This window comes from Dreissena polymorpha, chromosome 12 (genome assembly GCF_020536995.1).
Source record: "Dreissena polymorpha isolate Duluth1 chromosome 12, UMN_Dpol_1.0, whole genome shotgun sequence".
Classification (NCBI taxonomy): Eukaryota; Metazoa; Mollusca; class Bivalvia; order Myida; family Dreissenidae; genus Dreissena; species Dreissena polymorpha.
Genome location: NC_068366.1, coordinates 47,353,351 through 47,373,220, shown reverse-complemented (window position 1 = coordinate 47,373,220; position 19,870 = coordinate 47,353,351). Strand labels below are relative to the sequence as shown.

General features: G+C 35.1%; 2 protein-coding genes across 5 annotated transcripts in view; both read right to left on the bottom strand.

Moving 5' to 3' along the window:
* The window catches only part of LOC127852306 (3-oxoacyl-[acyl-carrier-protein] reductase FabG-like), a 55,437-nt gene that overhangs the window by 4,245 nt on the left and 31,322 nt on the right, over window positions 1-19,870 (bottom strand). The window lies entirely within an intron of this gene.
* LOC127852301 (antiviral innate immune response receptor RIG-I-like) lies at window positions 6,241-18,263 on the bottom strand. 4 transcript variants are annotated; one of them, XM_052386225.1, is made up of 18 exons: window positions 17,916-18,263; window positions 16,677-16,766; window positions 15,277-15,449; window positions 14,427-14,561; window positions 13,566-13,940; window positions 13,334-13,396; window positions 12,665-13,057; window positions 12,246-12,350; window positions 11,824-11,988; window positions 11,265-11,353; window positions 10,793-11,050; window positions 10,416-10,578; window positions 10,086-10,172; window positions 9,574-9,749; window positions 8,806-8,947; window positions 8,339-8,578; window positions 7,893-8,060; window positions 6,241-7,437 (listed from the first exon to the last, which is right to left on the bottom strand). In XM_052386225.1, exons 3-18 carry the CDS (start codon window positions 15,404-15,406, stop codon window positions 6,812-6,814), a joined length of 3,315 nt encoding a protein of 1,104 aa, XP_052242185.1. In that variant the 5' UTR covers window positions 15,407-15,449; window positions 16,677-16,766; window positions 17,916-18,263; the 3' UTR covers window positions 6,241-6,811. The 4 variants fall into 4 exon arrangements, with proteins under 4 accessions (XP_052242185.1, XP_052242183.1, XP_052242186.1 ...); XM_052386223.1 differs by lacking the exon at window positions 16,677-16,766 and having other exon boundaries at window positions 17,848-18,263; XM_052386226.1 differs by lacking the exon at window positions 16,677-16,766 and having other exon boundaries at window positions 11,824-11,985; window positions 17,848-18,263.

Below are 19,870 nucleotides of genomic sequence, written 5' to 3'. Positions count from 1 at the left end.
TAAAAATGCAACATGCATGGTTCGTATTTTCAGCAGTAAATCACCCAATTTAGCCATAACGTTGTTTTAATTTTAATAATTGAAGAATGTGCATATAAATTGCAACATATTTAACAATAAACATAGCTTCTAAGCCATATTAAATCAAATTACGTTAGAAAAGAAATAAAACGCGTCGCAAAAAAAGTATACGTCGTCGGCAGGATTCGAACCTGCACGGGAATATACCAAAAGATTTCTAGTCAATCGCCTTAACCACGAGGCTACGGCACCTAATATAAGGCTCTTCGAAGAAATCGCGGGAAATCATTAGGGGTGCGCTACCTTAACGTGCTTGACATAGTTTTTCGGACAAAAAAGGTGGTGCAAATAATATGGTAATAAACTACATACTCATTCTGATGAAATCATATATTCAGTGTTAAAAATAGACACGAATCTCTAAATATTGAGATTTTCAAAAAAGCTCTCGCAATGAAAATAAAATTGGAAGAAACAATAGCGTTTGAAAGAAATAAAATAGACTTACACAAAAACAAATGGCAGACATTTGTCGCAATCTAACATGATCTTCCCTATATCGTAGTATTCCTTTCCGTCTTACCTTTTCCATGTTTTTCCCTACTGAAACTTCTTAAGGAATTTTCTATCGTCCTTCCTTTTATCATTTTTTTATATAATATATTAGCAGCATCTCTAAAATTGACTTCAGCTTTTATGCAGAAATAGTATATAATATGAACATATCTTAATAACAATAATTGATATGTTGATGCTGGCAATGTATAACCATGTTTTTCATATGTATATGAGATGTATGTTCAAATTGAATTTAAAAAAAGATACCCTACCATGTAGCTCCTTGTAAATACTACACACAGACATAATGTTTCCTACAGACACCCTACCATGTAGCTTCATGTAACAACTACAGACCGACATAATCTTTCCAACAGATACCCTACAATGTAGCTCCTTCTAACTGCTACACCCAAACATAATGTTTTCTATAGCTGCCCTACCATGAAGCTTAGTGTAACTACTACACAGACATAATAATTCCTACAGATACCCTACAATGTAGCTTCATGTAACTACTACACACCGACATAATGTTTCCTACAGATACCCGACCATGTATCTTCTTGTAACTACTACACACCGACATAATGTTTCCTACAGATACCCGACCATGTATCTTCTTGTAACTACTACACACCGACATAATGCTTCCTACAGGTAACCGACCATGTCGCTTCATGTAACTACTACACAAAGACCTAATGTTTCTTACAGATTTCCTACAATGTAGCTTCCTGTAACTACTACACACCGACACAATGTTTCCCACATTTACCCTACCATGTAGCTCCTTGTAACTTGTACACAGGGACATGATGTTTCCTACAGATACCCTATCATGTAGATCCATATAACTACTACAAAATGACATAATGTTTTCTACAGTTACCCTACCATGTAGCTCAATGTAACTACTACACACCGACATCATGTTTCCTACAGATACCATACCATGTAGCTTCATGTAACTACTACACACAGACATAATGTTTCCTTCAGGTACCCGACCTAGTAGCTTCATGTAACTACTACACATAGACATAATATTTCCTACAGATTCCCTAAAATGTAGCATCATGTAACTACTACACACCGACATAATGTTTCCTACAGATACCCTACCATGTAGCTCCTTGTAACTTCGAAACAGGAACATAATGTTTCCTACAGATACCCTACCATTTAGCTACATGTAACTACTACACACTGACATAATGTTTCCTACAGAAACCCTACCATGTAACTTCATGTAACTACTACACAAAGACATAATGTTTCCTACAGATACCCTACCATGTAGCTTCATGTAACTACTACACACCGACATAACGTTTCCCACATATACCCTACCATGTAGCTGCTTGTAACTTGTACACAGTGACATAATGTTTCCTACAGATACCCTACCATGTAGCTCCATATAACTACTACAAACTGACATAATGTTTTCTACAGTTACCCTTCCATGTAGCTCCATGTAACTACTACACACCGACATCATGTTTCTTACAGATACCCTACCATGTAGCTTCATGTTACTACTAAACACAGACATAATGTTTCCTTCAGATACCCTACCATGTAGCTCCTTGTAACGTGTACACAGGGACATAATGTTTCCTACAAATACCCTACCATATAGCTTCATGTAACTTCTACACAAAGACAAAATGTTTCCCACAGGTACCCTACCATGTAGTTCCTTGTAACTACTACACACTGACATAATGTTTCCTACAGATACCCTACCATTTAGCTACATGTAACTACTACAAACTGACATAATGTTTCCTACAGATACCCTACCACGTAGCTTCATGTAACTACTACACACAGACATAATGTTTGCTACAGATACCCTACCAAGTAGCTTCGTGTAACTACTACAAACTGACATAATGTTTCCTACAGATACCCTACCATTTAGCTTCATGTAACTACTACACACCACATAATGTTTCCTACGTATAACCTACCATGTAGCTCCATGTAACTACTACACACTGACATAATGTTTCCTACAGATACCCTATTACGTAGCTGCATGTAACTACTACACACCGACATAATGTTTCCTACAGATACCCTACCCTGTAGCTCCATTTAACTGCTACACACTGACATAATGTATCCTACAAATAACCTACCATGTAGCTCGATGTAACTACTACACACTGACATAATGGTTCTTACAGATACCCCACTACGCATCTCCATGTAACTACTACACACTGACATTATGTTTCCTACATATACCCTACCACGTAGCTCCATGTAACTACTACACACTGACATAATGCTTCCTACAGATACCCTACCATGTAGCTCCATGTAACTACTACACACTGACATAATGTTTCCTACAGATACCCTACCACGTAGCTCCATGTAGCTACTACACACCGACATAATATTTCCTACAGATACCCTGCCATGTAGCTCCATTTAACTACTACACACTGACATAGTGTTTCTTACAGATACCCGACCTTATAGCTTCATGTAACTACTACACACAGACATAATGTTTGCTACAGATACCCTACCAAGTAGCTTCATGTAACTACTACACACCGACATAATGTTTCCTACAAATACCCTACCATGTAGCTCCATGTAACTACTGCACACCGATATAATGTTTCCTACAGATACCCTACCATGTAGCTTCATGTAACAACTACACGCTGACATAATGTTTCCTACAAATACCCTACCACGTAGCTCCATGTTACTACTGCACACCGACATAATGTTTCCTACAGATACCCTACCATGTAGCTTCATGTAACTACTACACACCGACATATTATTTCCTACAGATGATCTACTATGTAGCTTCATGTAACTACTGCATACTGACATAATGTTTCCTTTAGATACTCTACCATGTAGCTCTTCGTAACTTCTACACACTGACATAATGTTTGCTACATATACCCTCCCGCTTAGCTCCATGTAACTACTACACACAGACATAATGTTTCCTAAAGATACCCTACCACGTAGCTTCATGTCACAACTACACGTTGACATAATGTTTCCTACAAATACCCTACCATGTAGCTACATGTAACTACTACACACCGACATAATGTTTCCTACAAATACCCTACCATGTAGCTTCATGTAACTACTACACACCGACATAATGTTTCCTACAAATACCCTACCATGTAGCTTCATGTAACTACTACACACAGACATAATGTTTCATACAGATTCCCTACTATGTAGCTTCATGTAACTACTACACACAGACATAATGTTTCCTACAGATACCCTCCCGCGTAGCTCCATGTAACTACTACACACTGACATAATGTTTCCTAAAGATACCCTGCCACGTAGCTTCATGTAACAACTACACGCTGACATAATGTTTCCTACATATAACCTACCATGTAGCTCCATGTACCTACTACACACCGACATAATGTTTCCTACAGAAACCCTTCCATGTAGCTTCATGTAACTACTACACACCGACATAATGTTTCCTACAAATACCCTACCATGTAGCTTCATGTAACTACTACACACAGACATAATGTTTCATACAGATTCCCTACTAAGTAGCTTCATGTAACTACTGCACACAGACATAATGTTTCCTACAGATACCCTACCGTGTAGCTTCATGTAACTACTTCACACAGACATAATGTTTCCTACAGATACCCTCCCGCGTAGCTCCATGTAACTACTACACACTGACATAATGTTTCCTAAAGATACCCTACCACGTAGCTTCATGTAACAACTACACGCTGACATAATGTTTCCTACATATAACCTACCATGTAGCTCCATGTACCTACTACACACCGACATAATGTTTCCTACAGATACCCTTCCATGTAGCTTCATGTAACTACTACACACCGACATAATGTTTCCTACAAATACCCTACCATGTAGCTTCATGTAACTACTATACACAGACATAATGTTTCATACAGATTCCCTACTATGTAGCTTCATGTAACTACTACACACAGACATAATGTTTCCTACAGATACCCTACCATGTAGCTTCATGTAACTACTACACACCGACATAATATTTCCTACAAATGCTCTATTATGTAGCTTCATGTAACTACTGCATACTGACATAATGTTTCCTATAGATACTCTACCATGTAGCTCCTTGTAACTACTACACACTGACATAATGTTTCCTACAGATACCCTACCGCGTAGCTTCTTGTAACTACTTAACACTGACATTATGTTTCCTACAGATACCCTACCACGTAGCTTCATGTAACAACTACACACTGACATAATGTTTCCTACATATAACCTACCATGTAGCTCCATATAACTACTACACACTGACATAATTTGTCCTACAGATACCCTACCACGTAGCTTCATGCATCTACTACACACTGACATATTGTTTCCTACAGATACCCTACCACGTAGCTTCATGTAACTACTACACACAGACATAATGTTTCCTACAGATACCACACCACGTAGCTTCATGTAACTACTACACACCGACATAATATTTCCTACAAATACCCTACCATATAGCTCCATGTACCTACTACACACAGACATAATGTTTCCTACAGATACCCTACCACGTAGCTTCATGCATCTACTACACACTGACATATTGTTTCCTATAGATACCTTTCCATGTAGCTTCATGTAACTACTACACACTGACATAATGTTTCCTACATATAACCTACCATGTAGCTTCATGTAACTACTACACACTGACATAATGTTTCCTACAGATACCCTGCCACGTAGCTCCATGTAACTACTACACACCACATAATGTTTCCATGTAGCTTCATGTAACTACTACACACTGACATAATGTTTCCTACAGATACCCTACCACAACATATCAGTTTTAGGTTCGTTGTTAATTTGTAACTTGTGTCCAACATATCAGTATTAGTGTCGTCGTTACTTTGTTTCTGTTGTAGAACATGTTTGTATTAGTTATTAATTTTGTAACTGTTGAACAAAATATGAGTATTGGTATCATTGCTACTTTGTTACTGTTGAACATGACTGTATGTGTATTGTCGGTACGTTTTCACTTTTGTATAACTATCATTGTTAATAGAATATTGTCATAGTTTGGTAATGTTGTACAACATATCAGTATAAGTATTGTCGTTACTTTTCTACTGTTGAACAGCATATTTGCATCGTCGTTCCTTCATTACTGTTGTACAACATATTAGCATCGGATAACTTTGTTACAGTTGTACAACATGACACTATTTCAATCGTTGTCCCTTTGTTACTGATGTACAACATATCAGTACCGTTTGTTCTTGCTGTATACCATATCGTAATTGCGTAGGTGTCTGATTCCTAACATTAAACTGAGCATTAAATGTTGAGCTCGTTGTAACATGTCGTCAAATATTCCGAAATAATAAAATGTATTAAACAAATCTATCAAATCAGCAACATACAATCGAGATTCTTCAAGGCATCGGAAGTTTGATTATTTATGTTTAGATTTTTAATGATATTTCAGAAAGGCACTTTCTCTAATTGCAGAAACTAGATCAAACGGTAACATTTTAAAATTAAAAGTTCGTTATTAAACATGTTTTTATGTAAACATCATTTTCTAAATTAAAATAGAAATAATATCAAAAAATATAACCGAAACAAACAACATACTTTATTACAAATAGCTACAAAGCATTTGCACAAGTTTTTGCATACAAAGGCCATATTCAATTAAAATGGCACATATAACAAAATCAATTATTATAAAGTATACCTTTTCAAAGAATACACTTTATTTCGAGTAGTTTTTTAGAATTGATTCCCATTAACATACTGTATATGCCGTGTATTCGCTAAATACGTGAATGGCCCGTGACTGACCCGTGCGAGTTCTATTTAACACACCATTTACAAATTTTAAAAACATAACTTATTACGTTAACGTAAGCAAAATTATATTTTCAACATGCTTTACACAAAATATCAAAATGTTAAAACACGATATATTGGACACAAAATAAGAAAGATGCAATAGTCCTATTATTGTAACGTTAACGTCAGTGCAGCAGATCATTAAAAAAACAGTGCCCGCAAAAATAAACAAACAAAATCATAACATTAGGCGCGTGGCTGTGTCATGTCTGGAATGAATATTAAGTATACCGGTATCCAGATCAATGTGCACAGCAACGCAATTGTAGATATTTTGAATGCTTTTAGCGGCGCATTACAACTCATTCATCCAGCTTTTTTCAAAGACGCAAGGGATATCCGCCGCGTCGATTGTAGGGAAGTCATATGGAACATCAAACCATTTCTTGAAATACTGAGATCGACTCGAGCCAGTGCTCTCAAACACAAATGCATCACATGCTAAAAGAATCACTGCCAATCCTTTGGTTTCTGCAACCTTTCCCCATTTCACAGGACATTTTTTGCAATGAGCAGACTTCATCAATTTGATACCATCAAAACTAAGGACCTTTTTTAGTTCACGCAATTCCACGTGTTTTGTGACCTCGTAATTTATCGGAAAACGTCCGTTGCCAAGGACTCGAATTTCCGAAGTCATGCAGACGTAAGTCTTGCATCGCTGACACTTTATCATGTAATCTACTGCTGTCGACTTTCTGTTTATTTTCATTTCCCAGAGTTCCATCTTGGAAATATTTGCATGCCTCAGTTTATTCTGTTGTGCGGAAATTTGCATCGACAACTCTTTTTTGTCCATACCTTTAAATTGTATGACTGCCTTGTTCATCAGTAAAACCTTGAATGCGTTCATGCGATCGTGGTCGAACAGTTTTTGAGTACCAAACAGGACGTATGTCGAATTCGGCTTTCTTGCCCGCCCTAAAATACAAACATTAACTACATTCACACATAATTAGATGGAAATGTAAGCGTACACATACATTTAAACAAGTGGTCAATGTACTTAATAAAATGCAGTTAGTATATGCATAATACAACTCCAGAAATATTTTTAGCAGCGATTATTAGCAGTAATACAATTTAAAGGTATGGACAAAAAAGAGTTGTCGATGCGAATTTTCGCACAACAGAATAAACTGAGGCAGGCAAATATTTCGAAGATGGAACTCTGGGGAATGAAAATAAATGTATACAAGCTAATGAACATGCCTTTGAAATACAGTATAAGACATACAACATACCACTAAATATACAAATGCTTAAGGCTATGACAATGCCGTGGTACCTTATTGAAGTTATTGACTTGGATAAGAGGAGTGAAATAATTTAGTTTGTATATATTTTCGATTAAAAACGAAAAGCGATTATATAACCTGGAATTTGAATCTTCGTGGTTTCGTTGCCCAAGAAATTGTAATTAATTACAATGTTGCAATCTGGAGTATGAAGCCCTTCGTTACCCACAGATGTGCATACGAGAACTTTGTAAAAACCCTTTTTGAACTGATCAAGAATGGTGCTTTGCATCTCTTGGTCCATACCTAAAGGGAAGCAGGTTTTAAATGTGATATAATCATAGTACCCAACGACTATTATGGCAAAACACCATAATACCTGGTAAATATATTTCAACAAAATTGTATTTGGAGTGCAAAGAAAGCAGTCAAAAAATAATACGTTTTTCTCAATTCATTTATTCAAATGTAAAGATATATTTTTTATTTATTCTGCTTTTTGCTAGGACACGATTTATGAATATGCAGCATACGCTTTCAATTTAAGTGCCTTCGTGTGCATGAATTGCTTTAGAAAAAACTACCTTCTTCTCCGCCTAGATACGCCTGTCCGTAAAGCTCTTTTGCCCGAATTCCAAACGACTTAAAGTCTTCGTTGATAAATCTTGCCAGCGCACGAGACGTGGCACGTGCCTTCACCATAATCATAGCTCTAGAGCCGACTTCGTCTTTACTCATCATATCTTTTAAGTTGTCACAGACTGTTCTCACGTTCGGATTAGTTCCGGATGTTTTGCTCACACTGAACAAGTTTGATTGTACCCCTGCATTTCGAACAGATGATCGACGTTGTAATCAAATAATACATAAGTATTGCTTTAGTCGCTAGTCATATACATGTATGTGTATCGGTTGAGACTTTAAAACATTAAAAACATGATATACAAGTATTTAAAATTGTCCAAGAATGATTGCATACTTTAACAAATGGCTTTATTTATATCACTGAACTTTGTTTGGTTTAAACCACGTTTGAAATAGTTTTTCATACTTTTGAACTTCCTGAGTAGTTTACTTTCTAGTTCCGTAAGCTTTTCACTGGCTTCGGTTTCACTTTTGTTTCTCATTGCAAGATATCTCGCAATGTCCTCCGTTTCTAGTAGCTTGTTTATTTCCAATGCAGCAGCGTATATCTGTAAATTTGCAAGACCTTATGTAAAACAATGAGTAAATGCCAGTATGCCAAATAATAAACTTGTTCATTGTTTGTTTAAGTCATGATAACATCGAAACACCATGTAAAAACTGTGAAAACTGAAGCGTCTAGAGTGGATGGTTAAACATTAAAATATATTAACCAAAAAGCATGCATGAAATTCAATACATTGCATGGCCATTCTTAGGCTAACATAGGCTTTTCTATACATTTTCCTGCATTTTTTTGTTCATAGTATTAACGGTGTTTACATTGAAATAATCTGAACGACTGGTGGGTTCGGAATGGTGACACAAGCGATTCCTGTATACAGATTCTATTAGTATGAAACATTTTTTCTGAAACATTCATTCGCAAAACAAAGCCTAACTTATCACATTGTACGACTTTCTTTGTTGTATAAACACCCTGTTGTAACTTAACTGTACATCCACCTTATCAAATATCAAATAGAGCGGTATACATTATTATTCTGATTTCGATTTCGATCAAATAATCCTAATGTGCGATAAATCAACCTTTAATAAAGCAATAAGTCCAAGTGTTATTTAGGTGTATATCACGCAAGTCCAAATGTTATTTAGGTGTATAGCACGCACGTACAGAGATGTAGCGAGCGCATGCGCGAATGTCTCGGCAGGTTTTATCATGTTTAACGTTCGCCAACGCCGTGCGGTCCACATCCATCGCCCAATTTAAATATGCCGTGGACTCCCTATCTTGAATAGTCCTGCTTTGGTATATTACGGAAACCATTTCAGGGTTTGTTAGAGCTGTGTCTGAAGAAAAATACAAGAATAAAAACTATACATGCATAGTCGTAAACAAAATACATACGTTTCTTATATATATCGTCTAAAAAGGATTATTCAGTCAGTTTAACATCAGTTCTATGTTTTAATGTTACATACAAAATAATTGTCCGCTGGCATAATAAAAATGTACATGTCACGACATTCGATCAATGTCTACGCAAATTTGCGAAAAATTTACACATTTAACAAATGCATGTTTTGTTAAATACTGTATGTCAAAATGTAAATAAATAAGTGTATATATTAAAAAACAATCAACACAATTAGTGTTACTTTAATACAAATTCACTCGTACAATACCTTGTAGAAGTCCCTCCATTTCCAACAGCTGCTCCCGAAGTATTTTACCACAGGGATCAGATATCCGCATTACTAGTGGTATTTTTTCTTTAAAGACGCAGTTCGATATTTTAAAAACATTTCAAAGAAAATAACAATAATAGCCTCATGTCACAAAAATGAACTGTATAAAAAAATACATGTTTTAATTAGAAAAAAACCTTATGAACATAGTAATTGTAAGACTTTGTAAGCGTTTGTAAAAAAAAAACAATTAATTACATATTTGTTTAGAACATCATTTAAATCGGACCTCTTCGTAGTGTTCATTTTGTATTAACTTGTATTTACCTTCTTTAGGCACAAACGTCCTTTTCTTTAGACTCTCTGTACATCGTTCGACTGAAGATATGAGTTTGACGTCCAGCATTGCGCATAGGTGTATTATGCTATCGAGAGCACCGTCAACCGTCTCTACTTTCCCAACTGGCAACGAAGCTGTTAGGCCTACAATCTGCGCATCCCATTAATGATAGAAATAAGGAAACGTTTACGCGTGAACCTGTTTCGCGTGTGCTATTAATAGCCACGACTAACAACATTTTCATACAAGTTGACTTACAAAACAATGGCACAATTTACAAGGATAAAATATATGATGGTGAATACATATCGATTACGTTACGGTAACTTTCAATCAGTCATTAATTTAAATTCATTGTACTCGCCTGTGGAAGCCGTGCATTCTGTACAGTCCTGTTGGCCTTCTCCAAAAGATACATGTGCAACAGACGGGTATATGGACCATACCCCTTTGAATGGTGACACTCGTCAAATACTAACATTGAAAACTCGGAAATTCGTTTAATGCTCCCATTTTTAAGGTTGTTCACTAGAATCTGTGGAGTGAAACAAAACACGTCCACCGTTTCCATGAACGCCCCAAGTGCTAAGGATTCCTCGCTGTCGGCAGTCGCAAGCTTCACCTTAAAATGCCATGATATTTCATTACAATCGTTCAAACGTCCATCTATTGTTATTTAATACTTGTTAGTTAAAATACCGCAACATCATATACTAATCTGTTTTATAACAAATATATTTTACTACAAAATTGGTATAACATTAGAAGAAATATTACACAAGACACAGTATCATATATGATTACAAGTCTGCAGCAGAAATGCTAATTAAACCAACGTTGAAATCTGGAAGATGCTTTATAATTCTGTCCGCTTGTTGCTTGATTAGAAGGACTGTTTTTGCCATAAAAGCAATCTTCTTACGTCCTGAAAAAGGATAACTCGTTCAAACCTCATATTATGACGTATGTGTATCAACTTATATGTCCCGCGAAATTAACCCACACACTGAGAAAATAAATAAATATATCATAATAGAGTCATTATGATAAAACTATTTAACTAGTTTATAAGTGTCCGCAAGAATAATATAAAACAGAATGCCCAACTAAATAAATGTTGTAGTGTTTTAACTCGTTGTAAACTTATATTAACAAAAATGATTATGAATACACAACATATATCATATATTAAGCTAATATAATTAACGAATATCTGGTCAAAATGACAAGTTTTACATGCATGCATCGCATTAATTAGATAATACATGTATTGTTGAATGCACTTACGGACACGCATATAATATTTAATTTTATTATATGTAATGCTCTATAAAAGGAATATATACGCGATGAAACATATCGTGTATTTTTATTAGGTAACCAGTAAATACTAACCTCCAGGGTGATTAACAAGATGATCCTTCATTATTTTCAAGGCCACGAACGTTTTTCCTGTATTTGTTGGAGACCAGATAATCGTATTGTGACCTTGAAGAGCGTTTTCCGCAAGCTCCAGATGGAAATCCTCCAGACTATCTTCGAAATTTCCGGCCACATCTTCTGCCCAAAACAAAATTGAAACTACACTTATTACTTTAGTTTCAACAACTTAACTCATATCTTTTTTACAATTAAAATTCAACACAAACAGTACAGGTGCCTATAATGAAATAATTTAATAATTTTGTTGCAAAATAATCTAATATTGACAATTTTATGTATCCTTAAATGTGTGCAAAATAGTACAATTTAACAAAAAGTAGAGTAGAGTAGCATTTCTTCAACCTTATTTCTTGGCTATTCGACTTTATTCTAACCTGTGTCCTCCATAGTTTCGCTGTCGTCATACAATGAAGATTCTTCGTCCGAGCAGTAAGCATCAGTGTCTTCTGACTGTTCAAACTGTGACGATGAACTGTCGTCTGCAGCAGAGAAATAACCGAAGTAGTATACGCACTATTAATGCATCTCCTCTGTGACAAAAACAAAATATATTATGTATGTAAATTGATGCAGTGATATTTCTTATTTATATCTATTCATATACATGTATTTGCACGTTTCAATCGTCGAAAATGTGCGATGATATTATTTTAAACATTTTCCTTCAATAGTAAACACATAATATATGTTCAAGATACATGACATGTAATTTAAAAAACATAACACTCATTGCAAAAGAATTATATGCATGTGCACATACATTTGTTGTTCGTAATGATTTGTCAAAATTTACCATACGTTACATATGTTGCAGGATTACGATTTATACGCATGCTTCGGTTTGCGGCTATTCGTTTGGCGCGATCCACTTGCAAATGCAGACGACCGTCGTCAGTGCTAGCATCATCAGAAACGTATGAAGAGGTTTCTGAGGATATTGACATGGACGAAAATGAAGGCCTCCTAGATAAAATGTTAGTTCTGTCAAAGTCCTGCCTCAGAGAAAAAGGCATTCGATCCCTGTTATAAAAAGGCGACTCAGTAAAGGTCTCCGGCTCAAGGGACATCGTTGCAGTTCGGGGATCATAACACCAGCCACCAGCAGATCTATGTTCGATATTTAAATTTGCATTCCAGATGGGTGGGTTGGCCTTCAGTTTAGTTTCCTGACTAGGATAGTGAACTTCTGAAAAGACAAGTGTAATTGATTGCCAGGATGTAATTAGTTGTGTATTCACATAAATTGTTTTCTTCCATAAAGGCATAGTTATTATATTGCTGAAGAAATATTGTGTCTGTCTTTGGACTAGGTAGCAAGAAGATATGACAAAGCAAGTACGTGTATAAATAATTATTAACATTCCCAGCATCTACATATCCCATGATTAAGGGAATCAGATAGTAAACATAGTGTCGGACATAGTCTGTTTCACATTTTGTGCCGACCTAAATATAATGCTACCTTCTAAAACATGTTCAGTCTCATCATTAACTCTGGATGGCTTCTTTGGTATCCGATTATTCCCTACAAAAGATCAAACATTATTCCAAACCATAAGACTCATAACAATTGTAGTACTGCATACATGTAAAATACAATTAAAACAGATTTCTTTAATATATAGGATTGACATGACATTAATTTTGATAAGCTAAAATATATACTGATTGTTTAAGTACCCTGTATCATGTACCTGGCTTTGGGATATAGGCTGTCGGTGTTATCAAAAATTGCGGTTCCATCATTTCCAGAATGTCTTCATATCCTCGTTTTTGAAGAACGCGGAGAAACTCGTAGTACCATTGCGCAGGACGTAAACGACTCTGCATTCGTCTGTACAGGCATACAACCGCATAACTTCTACCATTATTCGCTTGCAGCATACGGACCGCTTCTGCGTCGTCTTCATCTATTACATCTTGTGAAATTAAATCAGGCAACAAATCGATAGGTTCAACACGTCTCTCCAGTTCAGGGGCAAAAATCTGTATCATTTTACGACCATGTTCGCGTTCTTCTGTCGTTTCGTGGGCGCCTTCCTCTATGAGTTCTTTTAAATACACTAATCCTAAAAATGTAAGAAATATTTCCAATATTCAACAATTTGCGACCAATATTTATTACGGAACATACAATACACAATTGTTGTGTTTTTGAGTTGTTAATGTTTTGTGCATGCTGCTGCTGATGATGATGATAATGAAAATTATGATTATAATGATGATGATTAAGATTAATGACGCTGATGATTATCATGAGTTGATTATTATATTGTTGTTTTTGTTGTTGATGATGATGATGAGGAGGAGGAGGAGGACGAGGAGGAGAAGGAGGAAGAGGAGGACGACGACGACAATGTGATGATGATGATGATGATGATGATGATGATGATGATGATGATGATGATGATGATGATGATGATGATGATGATGATGATGATGATGATGATGAATGATGATGATGATAATGATGATAATGATGATGATAATGATGATAATGATGATGATGATGATGATGATGATGATGATCAACCATTTCTTTTTTACAAACATACCTTCCTTGTCAAGTGCTTTAAGAAAGGAAGACCACTTATTAGGTGCCTCGCTCTTGAGGACGGCTTTTATCAGTTTGTCAGCAGCAACTAAAGCAATACCTTTTGCAAAAACGTCATGAAGTTTCACTGATGAATCTGCAACAAGCAATCATATTATTCTGACTTGCAAAAAGATATGTGTTAACAATAATTAATACAAGTGTTAATTGTATAATTATCTTAGTAAATGCATCTTTATGCATTACACGGAATGTAAATAATGTAAAAGTTTAATGAATATGGTTTTTGTTCATAATCTATGTTTTAAATGCCAAACAATTTTCTAATAAAGATCAGTAAGATTTAAGCTTACGATACGTTCTATAAATACTTTAATAAATAACTTTAATAAAATGTTGATTTGTTGAATACCCCAAACCTATAGTTTTTTCTCTACCAGGCTTAAGAACAAGAGCACCAGTTATTTCGTCTAGTTCATAAGACTGGTCCGAGAGTTACATGTACCATGGCTCAAGAGCTTCAAGCCTGTGGGTGCATAGATTCATGTGCCGCCATAATAATATCCAAAGCATAATTGAGTCATATATTTTTTTTATACAAAATGTAACTTAAATTATAAGAAGTATGTTTTTTTATAATTGACAACAACTCAAACATCAATACAAATAATATCAAGTGAGGAAACTTTCTCATCAAAACGGTATACCTCCAGGGTGACGAATAAGGTTTCCCTGCATTATTTTCATCACGACGAATTTTACTGACATTACATGTGTAAACAAATGTAAATAGTTGTTGAAGTAGAAGATTAATTATTACTTTAAGTTCTTAGGTCAAAATAGATAGTTACCGGGACCTATTACATCAAGGGCGGCCAGTTGGGAGACGAGGGTCGGTTTCTGTATGCACCTCGTGATATCTTTTCTCCAAAACAGGACTTGCCCTTCCAGATAATCCTCTGTTAATTCGTTGGTCGCCATTTATAATAGATCCATATGCAGGCAAACTCAGGTCTAACAACCTCTGAAAGGAAAGCACATCAGGGAAACAGTACACTGCATTATTTTATTGTTCAACAACTTTACCATTTTCGTTGATGCAAATGTGATAATACACTATACATTAGCTTTACCAATGTTTAAATTTACGTGTAACATTGTCAACAGGATCAATCCGCAAGTAATTTCGCCTACAGGTGTAAGTTGGTTTAAGCTGCCTTGCTTCCATAGTATACACAATATACCGGTAATACTATTTACTGTTAAAGGGGCCTTTTCACAGATTTTGGCATTTTTTAACTTATTCATTAAATTCTTTATATTGATAAATGTAAACATTGGATCGTAAAAGCTCCAGTAAAAAATCAATAATAAAATTAAAAAAAGGAAAAGAACATTGCCCGGAGCAGGTTTCGAACCAGTGACCCCTGGAGTCCTGCCAGAGTTCTGAAGTAAAAACGCTTTAGCCTACTGAGCTATTCCGCCGAGTATACATACTTAATGTATTTTATACCTTATATAAGCAATCTTCGTAGTTTCACAAAATTTAACGACAAAAACAGAACTCTCCAAATTATTCAATCATTTCGCGTTGCAACGCTTTATAATTTTTAGGTTTTAAAATCGTCAAAAGATGCATATAATGGCTATATTAGACCATGGTAAATGTTCAGTATTACTGTTTCCTCACAAATATCATAACTAAAACGAAAATTTGCGAATCTGAAACAACTTTTTTCAATTTTGTCAATTTACCAAAGCGTGAAAAGATCCCTTTAAGAGCGTAATTGTTAAATTTGACCATACTGGATTACCACGTCACAGTCTGGAAGTAACAAAGGGCCACACTGGCCAAGACCGAATTTTATTGGTCAAAAGAGCCCATGTGACCCCACACTGAGGTTATATGCAAGTAATTAAATAAAAGGCTTGAACAAGTATAATGGTAACATACAATTAAACAATTAAAAAGTCGTACAATGACATAAAATCTTTTATGTGTGCATAAAATATTATAAATGTCATCTTTCTTAAGTTTGCGACGGCAAATGCAGATGCATTCTTATTATACGATAACTTTAACCTTGCCCTACCTAATTAAATATCGCACATCGTTCTAAATTATCCTTAAAAAATGACGATGAAAAAAGAGCACACTATTGAAAGCATTTTCTTCTGCCTATGCGATACAGATAACGAACGGCATGTAATCAACCTCAAAAATTTATTGCACAGTGTTGTACTCGTATACCGAGTAATGCAGGTTTGATTCGGCAATGTTACACTGTTCTGCCTTTTCACAATGCCGGTGTACAGCTTGTTTAACTTTGTATTCCATAATCTGAAATTAATATCAGATTTAAATATATGTGTATATCACATCGATTCAAAACAATAACTAATTCTCATTATCATACACTCGTAGTCTCAGTGGTAATTCTCATGAGGCAGGCGTACCGGCATGCACACACGGTTATTACATAATGCAAAATTGGTATAGCAGTAAACGAGGATTTTTATAATTCACTAAAAGGAACATTGAACAAAAAAGTAAATTTCGAACATCGGCTTTTTATTGTTACCAATAAGCTACTGAGTGGAAGCGTTATGGCCGATCAATACGTGTGTATATATAGGTCTCTTCAAAGAAATCATGAATGGTTATTATCTTAATTTAAAAGTCGAAAAGATTATAAACGGGTATGCACGAGGGCTTAGTAAAATGTATCATGTAATAAAGCCTATTGATTGAACCACAACACACCTTGCAATGCTATATCGATAGGGTCGAACCAACCAGGTTGTTTAAATACTCGAAATTAATATTTTAAAATCATGCATGTTGTCGAACACATTCGCAAAGGTGCTTATCAATTCTATGGGGTGTGCTATTTTATGTAATCAAATGGTTACCAAAATTTTACATTTTTCAGCAGAAATTAATATGAGGATAATTAACTTTTTTATCATGGCAATGACGCAGCAACAAAATAATATGGAAATGTGTGTGTGTGTGTGTGTGGGGGGGGGGGGGGTAAGTTTGAAAAAGCAATACAACATGACCAGCTATTAACACTTACAGATAAGAGTTGCAAATTAAGTATGCAATATATAAAGGGTCTGTGCGTGGAATGTATCGTGCACTTTGTTCATACACTGGCCATCTTGTACTATTTTAATAGATAATGAAACTGAACTTTACTTCTTAAAAGAAAGAATTATATTCAACGGCGTGCATGCATCGTCTTTAAACGTATATATGGTCAAAAATGTGTTAATTATTTCTTGTGAACATGTAAATGCAGTTGACTGTTATGACTGTAAGAACAATTGAAAAAATGAATTTTTAAACAAAATTATCCGAATAAGGTTCATTTGCCTTAATACACGTAACATCGAAAATAACTAAACGGTCATCTCACCTTTACACGAGAAGCCCCCAAACATACGTGATTTAAATTTATTTTTTAACGACTAAAATATTCCAAACCGTTTGTTCCAACTTTTGAAGAATCGATCCTCGATCCACGGACCCTACGTCAAAAGTACCTCTTGGTATACATTAGTCTCTTGGTATATATTCCACACAGGTAATTTTCTCTCATGTATTTGAAGAAAGTTAAGGCGTGAAAAATCCGACGGAAAACCCCATTAAGTCAACCACTGTTTACAAGTTACACATCTCGTCATTCACTTTTGTTTTCTATAATATTGATATGCAGATATCGCAGTTCGATTTTTTCTTAATGCAAATCGCGTGGAAGGCAAATTATTTTATTATTTAAATACACTAAACTTATTAATTTCCACCGTGTATACATTTGAATGGTGGTTATTTAAAGGAGTAATTTCCAGCTTGCTATTAATAGAACTAATCGGAATCCCGTTTAACACAGAGCGCTTATTTCAACATTAAGTTATCTCATTGGATAATCAGTGAATCGCCGGTTGTTTGCAGAGTTTTTTTTATAAAGTATTGATTGGAGTTTAACATTATAAAAGAATGAATGCCTGAATGCAATATACTGCTTCGTGGGGTGTACATGTAGCTTCATATATGCCATGAAGGCCGCGGTCTTCACTGTTGTCATCGGAAGTTAAAAATAAAAAAAGTGTCAACTTGTCACAAAATACGCATATTTAAAGGTACGGATTACATTTACCTGTAAACAATGTATTGATTTGTTGCACAAATTATGGCAGAGAAAATAGTGAATACTACACACAAAAAACATGGACATGCTACGAAAGCAGGTCTTCAACGTGTATATAGTTATATCTTTATTAGTCTCATCATGGTTTAACATACATACACCACTTATTATTTACAAACAAGGATAACCATGCCATTCATATTTGAATTATAAGAGACGATAATGTAAGCATTCAAATACATACAATAAAACTTATTATTAAAACTAGCATTTGCAGTGCCTTTACACTGTAAGTGCCCCTTTCTCATACTAAAACATCCTGTTAAAGCACATAAAATAGTTTAGTTAACTATAAAGCCGGCATATTTAAACTATGATAAAATGATATAAGACAAGCTAAAATATACCATACAAAGAAAAGTTATATACAACAAAAAAGGTGAAATTTGTATGTACGTCAATATTAAAACTATCTATACAGTTTCCATTTTTACTTTTTCGGCGTTAGCTGTATACGCCAGCTTTTCACCTTATCCTGACCTTTGTTAGCGTCCAATAGAATTCAAATAAAACTTCCCGCGGCCAAGTACAGATGAATACACTTCATTGACTGCATTGGCTGATTTGATAATACCACTAGAACATTGGAAACATGTCCGCGTCTTTGTAACACTGTTTTACTGCGTGTTCGGCATGAAACAGTTTTATCTCTAATAAAAAGGATTAATAGATAGAACAGTTTTACACTCAATCTCGACATCAATACAGTTTGTGCGTGCACCTTTTATTTTCAGAGGATTTTCAGCGCGAGAACGTTGTATACTTAAAGGCCATGTTCTCATATTTAGTACAGACTTCCATATTCCTGTCAACATGTTATATGAAAAAGTATAAATAGCAGTGGAAGCGATGCCTCACTTTAATGTATTGCATTTCAACCCGCGAGGTATAAGGGGTCAGTTCGCGGTTAGTGTGTTTAAATGTCAGAGTTTATATACAGGTCAGACCTTATGTGCTGTTCGGAGTTCGCGGTCAGTAACATAATAGTTATATAATAAAGACGCTATAGGGTGAACTAGGTGAACTGGAATTTTCTTTACCACTAGAAAGATGTGAAATGAAGATATCCAGCGATATTTTTTATGGCATGTCAATAATAGATTCTTAATGTGTTTTTAACAATACCATGATACATATTATTTTTAATTAATTAACAAGAATTATTCCATCATATTTACTAATGTATTATTGCAGCATATTTACTAATGTATTATTGCAGCATATTTACTAA